Source organism: Tarenaya hassleriana, unplaced genomic scaffold (genome assembly GCF_000463585.1).
Source record: "Tarenaya hassleriana unplaced genomic scaffold, ASM46358v1 Cleome1, whole genome shotgun sequence".
NCBI lineage: Eukaryota > Viridiplantae > Streptophyta > Magnoliopsida > Brassicales > Cleomaceae > Tarenaya > Tarenaya hassleriana.
In genome coordinates this window covers 10,730,548-10,750,452 of record NW_010960187.1, presented here as the reverse complement: position 1 = coordinate 10,750,452, position 19,905 = coordinate 10,730,548, and the positions used below count along the sequence as shown (strand labels likewise).

General features: G+C 38.4%; 6 protein-coding genes across 15 annotated transcripts; 5 read left to right on the top strand and 1 right to left on the bottom strand.

Annotated features, from left to right (window-relative positions):
• Window positions 1-55: 55 nt before the first annotated feature.
• LOC104823026 (transmembrane protein 230) lies at window positions 56-2,077 on the bottom strand. Of its 3 annotated transcripts, none has more exons than XM_010554448.2 (3): window positions 1,933-2,077; window positions 1,082-1,719; window positions 56-510 (listed from the first exon to the last, which is right to left on the bottom strand). In XM_010554448.2, exons 2-3 carry the CDS (start codon window positions 1,362-1,364, stop codon window positions 431-433), a joined length of 363 nt encoding a protein of 120 aa, XP_010552750.1. In that variant the 5' UTR covers window positions 1,365-1,719; window positions 1,933-2,077; the 3' UTR covers window positions 56-430. The 3 variants fall into 3 exon arrangements, with proteins under 3 accessions (XP_010552750.1, XP_010552758.1, XP_010552742.1); XM_010554456.2 differs by having other exon boundaries at window positions 1,082-1,427; XM_010554440.2 differs by having other exon boundaries at window positions 1,082-1,387; window positions 1,933-2,076.
• A 289-nt stretch (window positions 2,078-2,366) lies between these two features.
• Window positions 2,367-6,663, top strand: LOC104823011. Of its 3 annotated transcripts, none has more exons than XM_010554414.2 (10): window positions 2,367-2,638; window positions 3,753-3,926; window positions 4,164-4,247; window positions 4,392-4,814; window positions 4,917-5,052; window positions 5,175-5,337; window positions 5,521-5,649; window positions 5,737-5,931; window positions 6,032-6,154; window positions 6,318-6,663. In XM_010554414.2, exons 2-10 carry the CDS (start codon window positions 3,776-3,778, stop codon window positions 6,441-6,443), a joined length of 1,530 nt encoding a protein of 509 aa, XP_010552716.1. In that variant the 5' UTR covers window positions 2,367-2,638; window positions 3,753-3,775; the 3' UTR covers window positions 6,444-6,663. The 3 variants fall into 3 exon arrangements, with proteins under 3 accessions (XP_010552716.1, XP_010552733.1, XP_010552724.1); XM_010554431.2 differs by having other exon boundaries at window positions 3,725-3,926; XM_010554422.2 differs by having other exon boundaries at window positions 3,678-3,926.
• A 2,714-nt stretch (window positions 6,664-9,377) lies between these two features.
• LOC104822968 (pentatricopeptide repeat-containing protein At3g29230) lies at window positions 9,378-11,672 on the top strand. 3 transcript variants are annotated; one of them, XM_010554364.1, is made up of 2 exons: window positions 9,378-9,575; window positions 9,675-11,566. In XM_010554364.1, the coding sequence occupies exons 1-2, from the start codon at window positions 9,388-9,390 to the stop codon at window positions 11,326-11,328; spliced, it is 1,842 nt and encodes a 613-aa protein (XP_010552666.1). In that variant the 5' UTR covers window positions 9,378-9,387; the 3' UTR covers window positions 11,329-11,566. The 3 variants fall into 3 exon arrangements, with proteins under 3 accessions (XP_010552666.1, XP_010552648.1, XP_010552657.1); XM_010554346.1 differs by lacking the exon at window positions 9,378-9,575 and adding an exon at window positions 11,568-11,672 and having other exon boundaries at window positions 9,681-11,367; XM_010554355.1 differs by lacking the exon at window positions 9,378-9,575 and adding an exon at window positions 11,591-11,666 and having other exon boundaries at window positions 9,681-11,367.
• On the top strand, window positions 11,335-13,520 carry LOC104822985 (UPF0301 protein MXAN_2022-like). 3 transcript variants are annotated; one of them, XM_010554393.1, is made up of 4 exons: window positions 11,335-11,427; window positions 11,652-11,713; window positions 12,237-12,358; window positions 12,592-13,520. In XM_010554393.1, the coding sequence occupies exons 2-4, from the start codon at window positions 11,691-11,693 to the stop codon at window positions 13,353-13,355; spliced, it is 909 nt and encodes a 302-aa protein (XP_010552695.1). In that variant the 5' UTR covers window positions 11,335-11,427; window positions 11,652-11,690; the 3' UTR covers window positions 13,356-13,520. The 3 variants fall into 3 exon arrangements, with proteins under 3 accessions (XP_010552695.1, XP_010552704.1, XP_019059061.1); XM_010554402.2 differs by having other exon boundaries at window positions 11,351-11,367; XM_019203516.1 differs by lacking the exons at window positions 11,335-11,427; window positions 11,652-11,713 and having other exon boundaries at window positions 12,191-12,358.
• A 265-nt stretch (window positions 13,521-13,785) lies between these two features.
• LOC104822958 (probable mitochondrial saccharopine dehydrogenase-like oxidoreductase At5g39410) lies at window positions 13,786-15,993 on the top strand. The gene is given in 4 exon segments (XM_010554335.1): window positions 13,786-14,215; window positions 14,789-15,113; window positions 15,178-15,355; window positions 15,358-15,993. Coding segments are annotated over 4 exon segments (1,359 nt in total). The 5' UTR covers window positions 13,786-13,871; the 3' UTR covers window positions 15,870-15,993.
• A 144-nt stretch (window positions 15,994-16,137) lies between these two features.
• On the top strand, window positions 16,138-18,497 carry LOC104822946. Of its 2 annotated transcripts, none has more exons than XM_010554323.2 (2): window positions 16,138-16,277; window positions 17,232-18,497. In XM_010554323.2, the coding sequence occupies exon 2, from the start codon at window positions 17,270-17,272 to the stop codon at window positions 18,128-18,130; it is 861 nt and encodes a 286-aa protein (XP_010552625.1). In that variant the 5' UTR covers window positions 16,138-16,277; window positions 17,232-17,269; the 3' UTR covers window positions 18,131-18,497. The 2 variants fall into 2 exon arrangements, with proteins under 2 accessions (XP_010552625.1, XP_010552616.1); XM_010554314.2 differs by having other exon boundaries at window positions 16,139-16,277; window positions 17,156-18,497.
• Window positions 18,498-19,905: the final 1,408 nt, after the last annotated feature.

The window sequence follows — 19,905 nt, the reverse complement described above, 5'->3', positions numbered from 1 at the left end:
TGAAGGTGAAAACTTATTCAATATCCTAAATTTGAGTATATCTGATTCATTAGAATATCCAAAATTCGGGTATTTAACATTAAGATACCATACAGACATATAAGAGGAGGATTTAACAGCACATAACACATGTAACAAAATAAGGGTACAAAAATCAAAATTTGGATCAACAGAAAACACACAGACAAACACACACACACAATCTTGAGATCTAAAAAGAATCCATCTCAACTAACAAAGCCAGATCTCAGATTCTTCAAGTATACAAAAGAGCATCTGGGTGATGATGATTAGTCTTCAAACCTGAACTACATTCCCCATTACTCACTTATCAACAACAAAACCAACTTTCTATGCACAGATTTTCCTTGAATTCTCCAACTCCGGGAAAGTGGGAAACAAGAAAATATCATGGCTGTGTTCGAGTTTTTCAGTAACCTGGAATGGCAGCAAAATTATAGCCTTCGGCACCCCTCCATGAATAGTAAGCAATCCGGGTTTCGTAGAAGCCTACACCCCGAAAAAAAAAACTTCTCAGATGAACACATGAAGAAAGCAAGCAACAAAGATAGAAACTAGAAACTTAAAAGTCGGATTCAGAGCTTCAACCAATTCTTAATACGTGTCTTAACAATCACCCTTTTTCTACTAGAACTTGATTGAATCACTAGTTAAGAACTCTCAGTCAGAAAATGGTTTCCAATGAAGGAAATCACCTTATGATCCCAATGGCCAACACATGTGAACAACATTTCCTTTACCTCACCAGATTTAAATTGCAAAATACACAACATTCTACAAGTATACATTTCTGTGCATTCTAATATGCACCAAACAATGATATCCTAGTGGAATGGTATCGCACTAAACAGAAAAACAAAAGAACTTCTGTAACAAATAAATGTAGGAAAACGAATGTTTATTATGCTAATTGATTTAACACCTTCAATCTCAAGATACACAACCAACCTTAAAGTCATAACCTAAAAAATCAAGTATAATAATTATTTAATAATGGATAGCGAGAGAAACAAGATGAAAATACCAAAAGAAAACAACTAGCGAAATCTCTAACACATACCAGGGAGGAAAGTGAGGACTCCAAGGACAAGGAGTGCATAACCCTGCGAGCTGTCTCCTTCCATGTGACCAGTAAAGATGAAAAATGCAAGGAAGAGAAGCAAGCAACCGAGGAGTAGAAGAAACACTGCTAGTGCTATGGATTTCCATGGCACTCTATTAAGCGCTTTTGGCATATAATCAAATCTGGGATCAAAAGTTCTCCTTCCACCACCATTGGCAAATCCATCTTCATCTTCATCACCCGGAAGCTGTGTGTATCGTGCATTTCGTCTAGATGCCATTTGAATTCAACAAATGAGGAGCCCTTACCACAAAACAGACCTATCAATAGGCATTCCTAAACCCTATTGACAATTTCAAGCATCGAAAATCATCTGAATGCAGATATAAAGCTGACAACCACATCTCGACAAACGAAAACCACATGAACACCAGGCAAAATTAAGTCTGACATCCCAATCGGAGTAACGTTAATTGATCTGGTATGCATAAACCCTAGCAGTATCATCTTTCAGTTGTCTGTACACCTAAAGTGAACAGCGGGTAGAATAAACCATCGACGGAATTCATAAGGCCTAGAACGAATTTCCAGCGCAAAATCAACCCGCTAAACAAGCGAATTTATAACCGATGATCCTGAAACGCGGCAACAGAAGATGCGATTCAGACCTAATTGAACTCATCAAGAACACAGAGCAAACGAGAGAAAATATGGTACAAGCGAAAATCACGCGAATCAGAGGCCAATAAAAGTGCCAGCACAGATCGAAGAATTCGTGCTCGATTTGAACCGTTTCAAAGACCAAGAAAGCGGAAAAAATGGAATCGATGGAAACAGAATCAGCCTACCTGATACGATGGAGATTGGGAGAGATCGAAAACGAACAGAAAGGGCACGATGGCTCGTGATCGGAAGCGAGACGAGGGATGGCTTGTTTCCAAGAAGTTTCTTTTGTCCTCGGTTCGGTTTCCAAAAAGTTTCTTATCTTCGGTTCTTTTTTTTTATTCTTTTAATTTAGATATACACACACTCTTCAGTGATTATAATTTGTCACAATTAATTAAGTAGTTGATTAACTCTTAATCATAAGACGTTTAAACCACTCTATTCCGGTGATGACGTCATTATTATTAATATGTCGAATATAATTAAAATGTTTGCCGTTGGAAAAAAAAATAAAATGACGTGAAGATTAAGGAAATACAAAGAACTGATTAGTGTAGTTAATTATGTCTCCCCCTCCCTCTCAACCTTTAGCTTCTCTTCTCTCCACGTTTTTCATAATAAAAAGGAAAGTCTGGTAAGTTAAAGGTAGAGAGGGAGATCGAGAGAGAGAGAGGGGCACTGAGCACAGGCGATTCAGCCTACCTCTGTGTTCGTGGCCGTGCCGGGATCCGACATTGTTGAGTTTAACTCGACCCGTTAAATTCGGCTCTCTTCCTCACCCTTAGGGTTTCTTCTGGTTCTGTTTTCGCAACGACGAAGAGGGGAGATCATTCCTTTTTCCGACACTAAACAACGGGACCTCCCTTTTTCATGCCCCTTTCTTTCCAGGTAAAAAATTTTTCATTTTTTTTTTTGTTTTTGGGCAAAAAGAAGAAAGATCATCCTGTAGATCATCGATCGATGTCGGGTGTTTCTTCCAATCTCCAGGCTGTAATCCAGCTTGGGCTTCGTCTTACGTTTTTTTATGTCGTGGATCGTCGCCGGAATTGATTTTTTTCCCCGTTTCCGAAGCTATTTTGCTTTGGAAATTCTGAACCTTTCCCCTTTTTGGATCTGTCCTGATTGAGCATATGATCCCATTATGATCTTTTTCATATGCAAAGCCTTTTTTTTTCTCCTGGGTAAATATAGCTTTTCTTTTTGCGTACTCTCCATCATGATGCATGTGATATGCTTCACAAGTCTTCAGATGATATTCATAAACCGGATTTTGTATCATTTGGAGGGATTATTGTACGTATGTATTCTAAATTTTTATTTTTTTTATTCGCCATTTTTTCATGTTTTCTGTAATCTGGAAACCCTGTTCGTATATGTGATGTTGACGCTTTTTTTTTAACCATATTTCTCTGGTCGGAAGGCTTTTTACTAAATTTTTTAAAATTTCAACCCTTTTCTTGTAATGTATGATTTATTTAATACATGCAATAAGGTTTTCACATATTGTCATAGCTTTTCTTCAAATCAGGTGCAATGTGATGCCAGCCATTGAGGATGCCAGAATTTGATGATGTGATGGCATTAACTCTGTTTAAGTTCCTGTCTGATATAAATTATGTTTTGAGATGGTTTTTTAAGCTCAATCTTCTTGATTGTTCTTGGATCCCTGTGGGAACTGGTTCTTGGGCGTCTTCATGTTTGAGAGAATCATGTGTTGACTCAGTATTGAATCAATGGCTCAGGCAATGGATTCTTCAAAGTTTTCAAGTAAAAAAACAGCAAATCACTACTATATTTTTTTTAATCTGTGGATGTTTTGTCAAGCTCGTTGAGATCTTATGTGTTAATTTTTTGAGAGAAGCTTCTGTTCTGAATTCTGATGCTCACTCCTTCTTGCATTATTTGAACCTGCATTTGTGTGTTGCAGATGTATGTTTGGTATTGGCTTTTCACTAGTGTTTATTCCTGTTGAAGATGAAACCGACGTATTTTTCTCCGGCAGGACCCTCAAAGTAAATTGTAGCGATGGGTGGATGTGTATCGACCCATTCAAGAAGAATTTGGCCCCGGAGGAAGAGCCATCACAAATCTTCCAAAAACTTGTCTAAAGTTTCTGATATTATCTCTCGTGCAAACACGAGAAGACCCAGTGATGTCGGGAGCCGAGTATCTTTTGGTGAGCATCTATAGATTGGATACATTCCCTGTATAACTTGTATACGCAGAAGAAAACCCGTCTATCTGATTTAATGTTCGAGCTGTATTTGATTTCAAAATGCTCGCAAGTCTCCTCGACATCCAGAAAATTGCAATATTTTTTTGTGGGGGTCAGTGACTCGATTGTTCTCCCAGTATATATGACAAAGATAGTTCAAAGATCTCGAATTGATCTGTTTAATCTTTACTATTGCAGCAATTTCCCAAGAAGAGGCATGGTTTGACTCCGTCAGTGTTCTTGATTCTGACTCAGATGATGACTTTATCAGCCTACATGAAGGTAGAGCCCGAAATCTACTTATCTTTTGAATTGACATAGCTAAAGTTTACATAAACCGAATAACCATAGAAGTTATGAAATGTTTGAATAGGAGCCATTTTGAAACATGAATAATAATTAAACAACTAATTTGATTTCTTGCAGCTGATAATGTATCGTCGGCGGGTGGGAAGATGGGTAACCACACAAATGGTCAAGTAGTTCAGTATGAAGCTTCTTCATGCATTGTGGATGGGAAGGGAAAGTATGAAGAGTACAATGAGACTTACTTGAAGATCAATGGTGGTAAAACCGAGAAATTTATGAGCAAAGGTTTGTCCGTTATCACTGGAAACAACAAGAAGACGAAACTATCGGACCAATCTTTTGGAAGCTTCAAAGGTTTAAAGGAACAAAAACGAAACTCTCAAGAAAAAACCCTAAGATCCAGCTTGAGCCGGTTGATGCCCTCTCTTAGTTTCAACGACAAGACTGTAAACTCACCCACTTCTCAGAAGAGAAGATCAGCAGTTTACCGGCTTTCTTTTAAGAGGAGATCATGCGATGGAGAGGAAGTTACCGAGCATTGTAAGTTTCAGTCTTCACTCAAGCATTCCGTATACATTTGCATATGTACTGCCCATCGGTTATTTGACAAGTATTGTTGAACTGAACTCTTGATTCATAAAGGGTCATCAAGGAGGGTAATGTATCGTCCAAAGGCGGGATTGATCATTCCTTGTTCAGCGAGAGAGAAGCAGTCTCCGGGAAGATGGTGTGAGCTTCCACCTTCAACTTTTAAACTCCGTGGAGAATCCTATTTTAAGTATGACCCGGGATTCTTTTCTTCCTTTTTTTTTTGTATTTACCTTCTGCCAGAATCGTGTTTTACCCTCTATATATTTGATTTCATGGTGGATTTAAACTGTTGAACAATGGCTTCTGCAGAGACAAGCAGAAATCCATGGCTCCAAACCAGTGTCCTTACACTCCGATAGGCGTTGACTTGTTCATCTGCCCAAGGAAGATCGATCACATAGCCCAACACCTCGAGCTTCCCGACATCAAAGCCGAGGCCATACTCCCTTCTCTTATGATTGTCAACATTCAGGTAACTTGGTCAAACATTGATGTCCTTTTCATCTTTGCATAGATAGGGAGAAAACCTCTAGAATTCATCGTATGTGGTAGTGAGTTGGAATAATGTAAAAAAATGGCGATTTTATCTAGCTGAGGCAGTTCTTGTAAAGGATCTGTATTTAAAGATCATGACAGTTGTGTGGCTCATGAGCAGTTGCCAACATATCCTGCTGCAATGTTCCTCGGCGATAGCGATGGAGAAGGTATGAGCCTCGTGCTTTACTTCAAACTACAAGACAACTACGAAAAAGACATCTCTCAGCAATTTCAGGACAGCATCAGGGTAAAAGTCGACATTTTTTTATGGATCCCGAAATTTCTGCAGCTTGCCCTGATCTTAATATGTTCACGGGTTTTTCGTTTGCTACAGAAACTGATCGATGACGAGATGGAAAAGGTGAAAGGGTTTGCGAAAGATAACACAGTTGCCTTCCGTGAAAGGCTTAAGATCGTGGCCGGGTTGGTTAACCCGGAGGATCTCAATCTAGGCTCGGCCGAGAAGAAGCTTGTACAGGCTTACAATGAAAAACCCGTCCTCTCCCGTCCTCAACACAACTTCTACAAGGTTAAAAGCAAGAATCTTTCATAAAAAAATCTTGATCCCCTTTTCAACCAGTTTGGTTACAAGACATGATCCGTTCCGTTCCTGTCTGTCTCTCTTGCAGGGTCCTAACTACTTCGAGATTGATTTGGATGTTCATCGGTTCAGCTACTTATCACGGAAAGGACTTGAAGCATTCAGAGACCGACTGCAAAATGGAATCCTCGATTTCGGTTTAACCATCCAGGTGATAAAAACTTCCGTATTGTATAGATATTCGTTGGATAAACCGGATTGACTTGATCTCTCGAGCAGTCATCGATCATTCTGCAGCAGTTCAGACAAGAAAAAATCGAAACTTTAATCAAAGACTGTTTCTTATTGCTGTTTGGGATTTTATATGGAGACAGGCGCAAAAACCAGAAGAACTACCGGAGCAAGTCATGTGTTGTCTGAGACTGAGCAAGATCGACTTCGTTGACCATGGTCAAATCCCTACACTGCTAACCCCAGACGACGGTGAAGTTCTCATGTAAAACTAACTACCGTGTATGTAAATCTCGACCGTTGGATGAAGAAAACAACATGATAAAAATAAAATAAGCCTGACCTCATTTGTTGTTTGTTCATCAAACGCCTTTGTGTTTTCTTCAGAATGTGTTGTTGTTCATTGTAAAACAATCCTTACACTGTATGTATGCTTATTATCACTCCAAATCACTGTTAATCCTCGTGTTTAAACTTTAATTGCGTTTATCATGTGCTCCTTCTTAACTAAAGGCCACACCGAAACTATGGTATATGATAAAAATCATTACATAAAACTGTTCCAAATGAAGAGAAAATCCGAAAGTTTTGATATCCTTCGAAGCAATCACAGATTTTAGCATCTGGGTTGGTGTCAAATTTCCAAATTTGTATATATACACGCATACACACATACATATATATTCTTGCATTTACACACGCGCGTGTATACGTGAGCAATGAACATGGTCACGACGTTAATTGCCTGAAGCATTTGGTGATGGTACAGTGCCAAAATGCAATCTTTCTTCGTAGATTTACTGTGGTAACTCTCTTTGGTAGATTCTCTCAAATTTCGAGGCAGGACAAAGGAGAAACGAAGAAAAATACAGGGGTGGGAATGAAAAAAGAGAAAACTAATGGGGTGAAAAGGGAAAATTAGAAAAGCCTATAAAACAGGAAACCCTAGAAGGGGAGGTGCAGAAAGCGCCTAAGGCCGAGCGCTTCCCTCTTGAGGAAGAGGAAGCGTGGTATTTCCACTACGAGATAAGGGTTACTTTTTTTTTTGGAGAATTCCAGAAAAAAAAAATGTGGCGCACCGTAAGGGTGTGTAGGCGCAAATCAGAAGATAGGGGCTCCTGGTCGCTTTGCTGTTCTCCTTAGCCTTGGCTGTCAAAGCGGCTGGTTTTGCCCTACATTCTCTTCTCGTCCTTCTTCTTCTAAATCTCCCTCTGTTTTTTTTTTTTGTTAAAAAGCTTAAATCTTTATGGATTATGTTTGAAAATTTTAAATTTTTTGAAATATATGAAAAGTTGGAGTTTTTTTAAAAGTAATTTCACGCAAATTTGTTTTTTTTTTGTTTTGATAATATGAGAATGATAAAACTTGTTATGCATTTGCTCATCTGGAATATATTACTCATCCAAATAAATATTTGAACAAACACAATCTTTGCACATGTTCGTCGGTTCTGTTTCTAATATACTTTGATTACAAAATTTCGTTGTATATTTCTCAATATCTCTAAAATATTTATTTTTGTAAAAAATCATTTTTTTAGTATTCGGATTTTGAAATAAATGAGATAGGGAATTGGACGATGGAGAGATTAAAAAAAAAAAGGAAAAGAGGATATTCTTAATAAATTTGGTAGGGTATATAGGTAAAGGTTCAAAAAAAGAATTATTTGCAAAAATTATACAATTTATCGGGAAAAAATAAAACTATTAGATTATTTATAAGAAACATCATTTTTTTTTCAATGGGGAAAAAATGATTAACAAATTTGTGCATTGATTACAAATTGCAATTCTATTTCTAATACAATAAAAGCTTAGACGGCGAACCGGTCCGCTCGCTTAAGAAAACTTTGGATTACAACCGGCTTGGTTATCACAACAATATTTCCGGTTGATTCCCGGTTTACTGGTTTCAAGCTGTGATTGTTTAACGGCTCCTCGAATATGATGAATTGCATTTCTTTCCAAAAGTTTTGCGAACCGGAATCATCAAACCGAACCGGTAAAATATGTATGTTATATCATAAGGAACAATTTACATATATATCATTTGCTAGTTTGGACCCACAAAATTGCAATCATCAAACTATATATCTTTATGAACCGCTATAAAAGAAAACAAATTCATTCGTCCCAATCCAGAACCCTAAAAAGCAGTGTATATTCAAAGAGTACGACGAAAACAAATATATTTTATACTATATAATGTTCCTATAGGAAACATTTTTTTTAATAATCATATGCTTCTGGGCTGCGACTACGTATAACTTAGAACCGATTTTGTATATGAATTATTTTGGTCCAGATATTATATTCATTCACACTATTTACATCGAAACAAGATATTGAGAATGACTTTGTCCGGTTGGTTAAGAAATATATTTTGTAGGGTAAAACTCCTAAAAAACCTCCAACTTGCAAAAATATATATAAATAAACTTTCAACTTGAAAAATTGTCAATCAATCCCCGAACTTGTAACTTGTCATTTAATAAAACTTCAAACTTGCAAATTATTGCTCTAATAAACCTTTGACCGGTTTGACCATAATTTCAAACGATCGGAAATCTACGTATTGACTGATTATTGATGTCATTTTTTAAATTAAAATTGATAACATGTACGAGGTGACATCAGCAATCCGTTAATACGTGGATTTCCGATCGTCTGAAATTGTGGTCAAACCGACTTGAATTTCCGGTCGTCTGAATTTGTGGTCAAGCCGGTCAAAGTTTTAATAGAGCAATAATTTGCAAGTTCGAGATTTTATTCAGTGACAAGTTACAAGTTCAGGGATTGATCGACAGTTTTTCAAGTTGAATGTTTATTTGTATATATTTTGTAAGTTGTAGGTTTTTTAGGGTTTTTACCCTATTTTATATTATATGATTTGCTAGTTTGATTTTTAAACATGATATGCGCATTAGATATTGACTTCTTATGTTAGATGTCGTTCAATTTAACATCGTTTGGGATCGATTGAATTTTGATACTTGAATATCTATAAATCCAGATTTTAATGCGTTCTTACTTTATTTCCTAAAAAAAATTCACTGGTACACGCGTGTATGTATGTGTATATATATATATATATACAGTTGTGTATGTAACTGTGGAATGCAGTTGATAAACTTTTTTTTTTGGGTTAAAAACCGTTGATAAACTTCCTTCTATCCACGAAGCGAAACTCAAAATACGGCCCACTGCACCCTCTATGTCGCCGTTGATGACGTCACTACCGGTTCGAGCGCCTTCGTGGGTATCGACCCGGAGAGTCTTCGAGGAAAAGCTTCAGGATCTCCACAAATGCTCCGATTTTAGCCAGGTGAAGCAGCTTCACGCGCAGATCATTCGGAGGAATCTCCATGGAGATCTATACATCGCTCCTAAGCTCATCTCCGCTCTTTCCATATAGAACTACCAAAACCAATAATGACAGACTGTGACACATCATCCACAAAAAGATAAAATATATTCCCCTTATCCAATTATCCAAAAACATCTTTCCCTCTGCCGACAAATGGCTTTGTCTGTTAGGGTTTTCAATCATGTTGACGAGCCCAATGCTCATCTCTGCAATACTTTGATTCGGGCTCATGTGCAGAACTCGCAACCGCACCAAGCTTTCGCTGTTTTCTCCGAAATGCAGAAAAATGGTGTCTTCGCCGATAATTTCACTTACCCATTTCTGTTGAAGGCGTGTTCAGGTCAACCATGGTTGCCCGTGGTGAGACTGATTCATAATCACATCGAAAAATTGGGGCTTTTGTCCGATATATTTGTTCCGAATGCCCTTATCGATTGTTATTCAAAATGTGGTGCTTTGGGTGTTAAAGCTGCGATGAAGTTGTTCTTGACGATGGAAGAGAGGGATACCGTGACTTGGAACTCCATGCTTGGTGGATTGGTAAAAGCCGGAGAAATGGAGATAGCTCTCCAGTTGTTCGACAAAATGCCTCACAGAGATTTGATTAGTTGGAATACAATGTTAGATGGCTATGCGAAGTGCAAAGACATGAGTAGAGCGTTCGAACTGTTCGAGCAAATGCCTGAGAGAAACACGGTGTCTTGGTCGACCATGGTTATGGGTTATAGCAAAGCCGGAGACATGGAAATGGCTCGATTTCTGTTTGATAAGATGCCGGTTAAAAATTTAGTCACCTGGACCATAATTGTAGCCGGGTATGCGGAAAAGGGGCTTGTGAAGGATGCCAATGGATTGGTTGATCAAATGATGGCTACTGGTCTGAAATTTGATGCTGCAGCAGCGATTAGTATCTTGTCTGCTTGTGCTGAGTCTGGTTTGCTCAGTTTAGGGATGAGAGTTCACTCCATAATTAAAGGGTCTAAGCTCAGTTCTGACACTTATGTGTTAAATGCATTAACTGATATGTATGCAAAATGTGGAAGCCTCGAAAAAGCATTTGACTTGTTTAACAAGATGCCTAAGAAGGACCTCGTCTCTTGGAATGCCATGATTCAAGGCATGGGTGTGCACGGCCATGGCAAGGAAGCTCTTGAGCTTTTCTCTGGGATGCTAAGAGAAGGGATTCGCCCTGATAAGTTCACTTTTGTTGCTGTTTTGTGTGCTTGCACTCACACGGGTCTCATCGATGAGGGTATCAATTACTTCTACTCTATGGAGAAAGAGTATAGGCTTGTTCCACAAGTCGAACACTATGGTTGTCTTGTTGACCTTTTGAGCCGAGGTGGTAGACTAAAGGAAGCTATTAAGGTTATCCAGACAATGCCCATGGAGCCAAATGTTGTTATTTGGGGTGCTCTTCTTGCAGCGTGTCGGATACATAACGCTACGGATATTGCCAAGGAGCTATTAGATCATTTGGTTAGGTTAGATCCTTCCGATCCTGGAAACTACTCAATGCTGTCAAATATTCTTGCAGCAGCGGAGGATTGGGATGGAGTTGCTAATATAAGGGCAAAGATGAAGAGTATTGGCGTAGAAAAAACATCAGGGGCTAGTTCGATTGAACTCGGTGATGGGGTACATGAATTTACCGTGTTTGACAAATCACACCCGAAATCCGATCAAATATATCAGATGGTTCGTAGGCTAGTTGAAGATCTCCGGAAAGTTGATCACTCACAAAAAGTTTTTTCGCCGGAAATCAACGAGATGATTGCTGTTGGATGATCCGATTAGTTAGAGCTTGCGTGGCAAGAATTTCGCCTGGTGTGGTTTCTGCCATTCTACATACAAGTCTTCCTGGATCCGAAATCTGTTACCATATAGGTGCATTAGTTGAAATACTTATTCATATTGAAAGGATGGTCTGAACTGTTGTTTATCTACATATGTATTACAAACTTGCATGAGTTCTCTGATGTACAGACTGTATAATTAGCTAATACAGGATTATTCTTGTTCTTCAGTTTTCTCTATCTTCGTCATATAGGAGTTGAAGGCTGACCATACAGAAGCTAAAGGTTTTGAATTGCTTCTTTGTCGCGGACCAGGTTCCATGATCAAGCATCAAAGTGGCAGTTCCATCAAGAATGAGAGAGGATCATCTAACTAGGTAACCACTTAAATCTTTGTTCTTCATCTCTCTTTTTTTTCTAATCATTTTGTGTGAAAGCCAGGAAATAGTGATAAACTAAGGGAGAAAGGAGAGGACCACAAAGAGAATGCCCTTTTTTTCCCCTTCCCTTTGTCGCCTTCCACCATAGTTTGTGTGGTAGTAGATGATTTGGAACACAACAAATTCTATTACATTGAGTTGATTGCATCTTAGTTCTTCTAAAGACTTATCTTTTTTCTAAGAATGATCCCAATTACTCTTTACAAATTCCAGTGACCTTACATTACATATAGAACTACCAAAACCAATAATGACAGACTGTGACACATCATCCACAAAAAGATAAAATATATTCCCCTTATCCAATTATCCAAAAACATAGAACATTCAGCTTGTGGTTCATATTTGTCCATTCTCTTTGTATACGTACGTGTTTTTGCTGTGTGTGGCTTTGCATTGGAACTGAACTGAATTTGTGAGGGAAGGGAAGTGACATGGAAGCTTGTTTGTTTACTTCAAGATCAATCTCTGGAACCAAAGAGCTCGTGCCGCTGTTCATCAAAGCCAGATTCTTTTCTTCTTCCAAGAGAAACTCTGGCCAGTTTTCGACCAGGGATGTTGCTTCTCCGCTCTCTATGTATTGTAAGTACATCTCTTTCACAGTGACTTTTATATTCTGTCGGAAATCTATATTACATTTATGGATTCAGTTGTTCAAACTTCAAACAAACTGGAAATTTGCTCGTCTTTGAAACAAAACAATGGATTTGTTCATTCTGGTTCCATTTTCGCAAGATCGTTCGGAAAAGAATAAAATTTTATTGTTTCCTCGAATAGATTTTGCATACACCCTGATGAACAAATTACTTGACTAGGCTGTCATTCGGATTCATGGAAGCCAGTAGATGATGATAACGATCCCTACAAGAACAACAATTCAGCAGCAGATGCTGCTGACTGGAGAGAAATCAGAGCAAGGCTCGTGGCCGGAGAACAAACCATGACGATGGACCCTTCTCCATCATCACCAGCCCCAAACGGCAACAAATGGGCACACAAGATCCACGAGCCCGAGACAGGTTGCCTCCTCATCGCCACAGAGAAGCTAGACGGCATTCACATGTTCGAAAGAACGGTGATCCTCCTCCTATCCGTCGGCCCATCGGGCCCTACAGGGATCATCCTCAACCGTCCATCGTCTCTAATGTCAATCAAGGAGATGAAATCAATGGTCCTAGACGTAAGAGGAACGTTTTCAGATAAAGGACTCTTCTTCGGAGGACCATTGGAAGGAGGTATGTTTCTGGTGAGGCCGAAAGGCGACGGTAGAGAAGAAAACGAGGTCGGGAAAAGCGGGAAGTTCAGGGAAGTGATGAAGGGATTGTACTGTGGGACGATAGAGAACATCGGATTGGTTGCAGAGATGGTGAAGAGGAATTTGGGAAGAAACGAGTTCAGGTTCTTTGATGGCTACTGCCTGTGGGAAAAAGAGCAGTTGGATGAAGAGATCTTGAGTGGGTATTGGACTGTTGCGGCTTGTAGTGCGAGTGCTATTGGTTTTGGTCATGAAGTCAACACTTGCAGGCTTTGGGATGAAGTTATTGGGCTTATTGGGCCTCAAACGGACTCTATGATCTAAGGCCCATTTTGTCATGTGGGCTTTTGCGTATTGGAACTTTAGGGCATTTCATGACGAGATTGAATAATATTTTGTTCCATCAACTGGATCAAATATACGTTTTAATTAGGTGGTTTATTTGATTACCAAGGAAATCTAATAAAGGTGGTATCCCTGTTATATTTTTTTTAACCGATTGTAGAGTATAAAAAAATAACCGAAAAAGGTCTTATGAATATTTTTATAGAATAAAATCGAATTTAATATAAAATTTAATAGTTCGAATTAAGAGAACCAAATATAATCCTAACCAAAATAGATCGATTTTAATATAAAACCCAATAGTTGTAATTAAGAGAATTAAATATAATCATAAGCAAAATAGAATCGAATCAAATGGAATTTAAGCGTAAAAACCTAGGAGTCCTAATTAAGAGAACCAAAACCTAGGAGTCCTAAACTAACAACACGGCAAACCCAAAAAAAAAACTTCTCCATCTCCGATTCTGAAGGGCAGAACCTAAACCCGAATCCGAAATGGACCCGACCCAGAAACCCGACCCGGTTCACGACATAGTCATCCTCGGGGCATCTGGCTTCACCGGCAAGTACGTCGTGCGAGAAGCCCTCAAGTTCCTCGACGAGCCGTCGTCTCCCCTGAAGAGCCTGGCTTTGGCGGGTCGAAACCCGGCCCGGTTGACCCGATCCCTCGAATGGGCCTCTCGCCCGAACCCACCTCCCTCCGTCGCCATCTTAACCGCCGACACCTCCGACCCGGAATCCCTCCGCCGTCTCTGTCGTCAAACAAAGCTCATCCTCGACTGTGTGGGACCCTTCCGCCTCCATGGCGAGCCCGTCGTCGCCGCCTGCGCCGAATCTGGGTACTCTGTTTTTATTTCTTGTTCTGTTTTTGGGTCCTCCGGGTGATTTGCGATTGGATGCGAACTGGGTAAGTTGAAAAATCGAAAATTTTCGACGGTGGGATGAATCATTTGACTAAAACAAGTGACTTTGAACTCAAGGAGTTTTGTTGCAGTGGGCAAGTCTGAGTTTTCTGGGGTTTTAATCATGAGATTGATAATGAGTTTGACTAGAATTTCTAACTTTAAAATGAAATAAATGGTGAATGTTTGACTCCCACATTTCAGTTATTATTGGGTTTTGTGGTTTAGGATATTCAGATAATATTAGGCAGATTTGATATTTAAAATTTATGTTTTAACTCATAAGGTTCTAAATATCCTTAGCAAGAAGATGAATTCAAACCTCAGAAATTGGTGGCGGAAGAACATTCATTCTATGAAAAATTACACACTCTGATCTTCTAGGTTATGATTCTTGTGGGCATTATAAGATAGATTTAATACACCACTGGCTCGATTATTTCTGATAATTGACAAATCTAATCTCATTTTAGTTTCATCATTTGCTGGTGTGGTTTTTACACTTGCTAGGTGTGATTACTTGGACATAAGTGGTGAATCTGAGTTCATGGAGACAATGGAGGCAAAGTTCCATGAAACAGCCAAAGAGACCGGCTCCTTGATCGTTTCTGCATGTGGGTTCGATTCAGTGCCTGCAGAATTAGGGTTTCTCTTCAATTCCAAACAGTGGGAGCCCCCTTCTGTTCCTAACCGGATCGAAGCATATCTCAGGTTGGAATCCGACAAAAGGATCGCCGGAAATTTCGGGACTTACGAATCTGCTGTCTTAAGTGTAGCCAACATAGCAAAGCTACAAGAACTTCGACGTTCAAGACCTAGAAGGCCAATGCCAGTGGTAAAGTTTTCATCTTGGATCATCATCATCTTCCCCATATCATATCATATGAATGTATTTGCAGATTGTCGGTCCTCCTCCAGCTAAAGGGTCGGTGATAGAAAACCAGAAGGAGATTGGTCTTTGGGCGGTGACGCTACCTTCTGCAGATGCAATGGTCATTCACAGAACCCTCACAACTCTGACAGAGAACCCGACTGGACTTCCCGGGCTAAACGAGAGTCCTGATCAGATTCAAAACCGGGCGCGTTCTGGTCAGCCATCAGGCCTGCTCATTTCGTGTTAAAGACAACGTCTCGATCTGTCTTTGGAATATTCCGGTACATCACCCTGGGGTTATCCCTCGCACTACTCGGAAAATTCTCCCTCGGGAGATGGCTCCTCCTGAAATTCCCGTCGGTTTTCAGCCTCGGATGGTTCCGGAAAAAGGGTCCGAGCGAGGAAGAAGTGGAGAGAACTAGGTTTAAGATGTGGTTCGTGGGCCATGGCTATAGCGATGAGAATCTTGTTTCCGAAGGGGAGACGAAACCCGACATGGAGATCGTAACGAGGATGATGGGGCCCGAGATCGGGTACATAACCACGCCGATAATACTGGTTCAATGTGGACTGATCGTGTTAAGCCAACGAGAAAGCTTAGTGAAAGGAGGAGTTTACACTCCGGGCATCGTCTTTGGTCCGACCGATCTCCAGCAACGGCTCGAACAGAACGGCTTAACGTTTGATGTGGTTTCGAAGAAGAAGCTTCATGACTGACAATGGGAAGAAGATGAAACTGTTTGTTTCGCGCAATCTAATAGTCCTTTGTATATTTATAAAAAAATAATTGAAATATTTATATTTTAAAAGTTTCGGAAAATTCGTAACACATTTTAAAATCTTTTATTATTTGGTTATAACGTTTTTTTTTTAATTTATGTGAGGGGAATTTTGCCAAGTTTTAGAATTTTATGGTTGTATTAATAATTGTAAAGGTGAAGAATTGGAAGTTTAAATATTAAATTTCTTCTTTTATTACCAAGAAAATCTTCAACGGATTTTGGAGGAAAATAAATATCGAGCATCGTCGTCTCCCACATGCGATACGAATCTAACACTGCGATTCTCAGGACAGAGAGAGACGTCTTCTGGTGTGTCGGTACAGAATCAACTGAATCAGAATCGGTATGATCTTGTCTGTACGACTTTCTTTAAATTTGATATTCCGTTCTGTCTAGAATTTTTCTTTTTGATTCTTCGACCGATTTGTCCTATAATTCAGGGTCTGGGTTCGCGGTTTAACTCGATTTATATCCATCTCTTAGTTGCTTCCATTTTGATCGATCTGATCACTGATCTTGATTTAGGGTTTCCTCCTTCCCTCGCTTAATTGGGTTTCTTTTTTCCAGATTTTCATGGAATCGAACAGTTTCGCGTTTTGGGTGTTTCCGCATAGTTTCATTGCCTCGATTTTCGATATTTTTCTTTGACGATAGTTGTGAGAAGCTAGATTTCTCTCTTTTGTACTTAGGTTTTAGGTCACTGGTAAAGTGAGTCATCTTCATGGCTGTGATCCCAGAAACGATCGAGTTTGGGATCTGATAGATAGGAGTTAAGCCATTGAAAGTTTTAATGGATGTTGAGCTTTAGATTCATTGGACTCGAGCATTCGTTTCATAGGGTGTTCATATAGATGTCAAGTTCCTATCAAACAACTAGTAAAACTTGTGGGGATGTCAGATCTGAGATGGAAGAAAATGGCTTGAGAGCAAACCTTTTTGTTCAATGAGTGCAGTAACCTGAAAGCTATAAAGTTCAAATCTGTTTTAGCTTGTTACTTGTGTGAATGTTGGGTTTTATGTTTTGTCCGATTGCCACTGTTGTCATGATTCACCATTTACAGGGCAGCACTGTGTTGTTGTGGATTGTAATTACATTGCTTTGAAATGAAATCATACTTTCTGGTATTCATATTGTCTGAGATTCCTTCCTAGCTGTGGTCTCAGGTCAATACACTAAAAAGCCTTTCGATTCATTTGGTTTCGTATGAGTTATTGTTGCAGTATGAAAAGGGTCAACTTCTTCTGAACTTATATCCGACATGGGAGCCCTATAAAGATCGCTTTTAGCTATTAACAGAACGGGTCTGGGCTTGGTTTTGCTGGAGAAGGCAAGTCATGTTATCCATCCCCAACACCAGGATGTGGAATCTGGCATCGAGCTATCTTACGGGAAACATCGGGTTGAGAAATGACACGAGGAAAGCAGTCCGTCCAGCCGTGGAATGTCGGGGTGATGATGACGATGATGCCTCCTCTGTTGCCAGCAAGGAAGAAGGTCTCGAGTGTCCTATATGCTGGGAATCATTCAACATAGTTGAGAACGTTCCCTACGTACTATGGTGTGGCCACACTCTTTGCAAAAACTGCATTCTCGGGCTTCAGTGGGCTGTCGTGAAGTTTCCTACTCTCCCGGTTCAGCTTCCTCTCTTCATTTCATGCCCATGGTGCAACCTCTTGTCCTTCCGCCTCGTCTTTAAGGGAACTCTCAAGTTCCCTCGCAAGAATTACTTTGTGCTCTGGATGGTTGAGAGGATGAACGGTGAGAGGCTCAAGTCCAACGCTTCTGCACATGATGGTGGTGATGATGATTCTCATCGGAGCTGGTCTTTCCCTGGGAATTCGCCCAACATAAACCTATCTGATCCGCATAGAAACCGTATCAGAGGATCTCCAAATCAGCATGAGCCATCAGAATCCGGTATCGATCATCGAAATGCCCTGAACAACAACAGCAACATGCGCTTGGAGAGTATACAGAATTCGCTGAGGAAGTCGCTGGTGGTATTTGTTCATATGACAGCTAAGTTCCCACTGGTCATCATATTCCTTCTGATAGTTCTTTACGCCATACCGACAAGCGCAGCCATCTTGGCACTGTACATTCTTATCACTCTCTTGTTGGCTCTCCCGTCATTCCTCATCCTCTACTTTGCATACCCTTGTCTCGATTGGCTCGTCAGAGAGATCGTCGCTTGACTTCCGAGAACCTTCCTTCCTTCCATGGTTCCCTGCCTCTGCGATTCGAAGGGTTAGGGTTTAGGGTTTAGCATGCGGGACTCTGTTTGAACTGGTGCTGCTCCTGGAGAAGGTTTCCATCCAAGCCACTTAATGTAAGTATGGTTCAGATGTTTTATGATACTGTCTGAAGATGTAGTGTATGATATGGCTGCCATTGAAGCTATGGTGAATGTGTACACATATATGCTGAGGGCTTTTAGTGGGAACCCTGATAGTTATATTATTTAGCTGAGTAAACTGCTTTTGAGATTGCTTGAAGTATACCAACTTTTGGTAATGTTATGTATAATAAAGCTTAATGCAATTGTTATATGGTTTTGCCTCTCATGTGAATAAATAACTTGCATATATGTGGGGGGTATTCGTTGCTTTATTGTTGAATTAAACTTTCTGGTAATTTCCAGCAATCATTTAGACAATATAGTTTTCACTTGTATATTTTTTATAGAAAATTTGAAAGGGTATATATATAACATTAAAATTACTCAAAAAAGACTTGGAAAAGCTATGAGCCTAAATTAATGTCTCACAAAACATTAAAATAAATAAATAAATAAATAAATTATATGCTTTTCATTCAATATTCAAATTCAAAATTTTTTAACTCTTGATACAATACCCAATTACCAAATTTTCAATGGATCAATCATAGTGCTAAGTACAAACTACCCAAAAAAGGACCACATCTCGTTTCCATCTAATCTTTAAATTTTAAATGTATATATTTTAAAAGATAATTTCGACCGAAGATTTATTCAGGATTTATTAATAGTTAGAGATTTTGAACGATTATCTTGATAAGTTGGGTTATTTTGTGTTTTCAGCCCGTAATGAAACTAATTAATAAATAATAGGGGATATCGCCATAAAAACCCTGTACTTTTCCCAGGTCAACGAAAAAACTCTGTACTTTTTTGCTTACCAATTAAACCTTATACTTGGTATGATTAATCAATAAAATCCCAAACTTGTTAATAATTCACCGAAAACCCCCCTGCGACTGCCAACTCAAACAAAAATGATGATTTGGCAATGACTTGGCTTCCAAGTTACGTACACATCATCAAAATTATGACACATCATCATTTCAAACAAAAATAAATTACATTATTTATTTAAATTAATTTATATACATATAAATTCATATATATATATATTAAATATAAAATTACTTATAACTAATAAAACATACATATATATATATATATATTATAAATTACATTAAAAATAATATATATATATACATATTATTTGTTAATATATATTGTATATATATTATTTTTTAATATATAGTGTATATATTAGTTATAATTACTTTTCTTTTAATATGCATATTAGTTGTATATATATATGTTACATGTATAACTAATACATATACATATACATATTATTTTTAATAGATATATTATATGTGTATATGTTAGTTATAATTATTTTTATTGTAATATGTATATTAGTTATATATGTATATGTTATATGTTTAACTACAATATATTACACACATAACTACAATACAATATATATGTATATTTTTTTTGATAAAATATATGTATATTATAACTAATACATATACATATTACAATAAAAATAATTATAACTAACACATACACATATAATGTATCTATTAAATATATATGTGCGTGTGTTTTATTAGTTATAAGTAATTTAATATTTAATATATATATATATATATATATGAATTTATATGTATATAAATTAATTTAAATAAATTA

Excerpts from the sequence above, each read along its gene's own strand:
- LOC104823026 (XM_010554448.2), bottom strand. The coding sequence starts at position 1,364 with ATGGCATCTAGACGAAATGCACGATACACACAGCTTCCGGGTGATGAA. Across the intron at positions 511-1,081 it reads AGTCCTCACTTTCCTCCCTG|GCTTCTACGAAACCCGGATT; the intron begins GTATGTGTTAGA and ends TTCGGGGTGTAG.
- LOC104823011 (XM_010554414.2), top strand. The coding sequence starts at position 3,776 with ATGGGTGGATGTGTATCGACCCATTCAAGAAGAATTTGGCCCCGGAGG. Across the intron at positions 3,927-4,163 it reads CGGGAGCCGAGTATCTTTTG|CAATTTCCCAAGAAGAGGCA; the intron begins GTGAGCATCTAT and ends TTACTATTGCAG. Across the intron at positions 5,338-5,520 it reads TTATGATTGTCAACATTCAG|TTGCCAACATATCCTGCTGC; the intron begins GTAACTTGGTCA and ends GCTCATGAGCAG.
- LOC104822968 (XM_010554364.1), top strand. The coding sequence starts at position 9,388 with ATGTCGCCGTTGATGACGTCACTACCGGTTCGAGCGCCTTCGTGGGTA. Across the intron at positions 9,576-9,674 it reads GCTCCTAAGCTCATCTCCGC|TCTTTCCCTCTGCCGACAAA; the intron begins TCTTTCCATATA and ends TATCCAAAAACA.
- LOC104822985 (XM_019203516.1), top strand. The coding sequence starts at position 12,211 with ATGGAAGCTTGTTTGTTTACTTCAAGATCAATCTCTGGAACCAAAGAG. Across the intron at positions 12,359-12,591 it reads TTCTCCGCTCTCTATGTATT|GCTGTCATTCGGATTCATGG; the intron begins GTAAGTACATCT and ends TTACTTGACTAG.
- LOC104822946 (XM_010554323.2), top strand. The coding sequence starts at position 17,270 with ATGTTATCCATCCCCAACACCAGGATGTGGAATCTGGCATCGAGCTAT.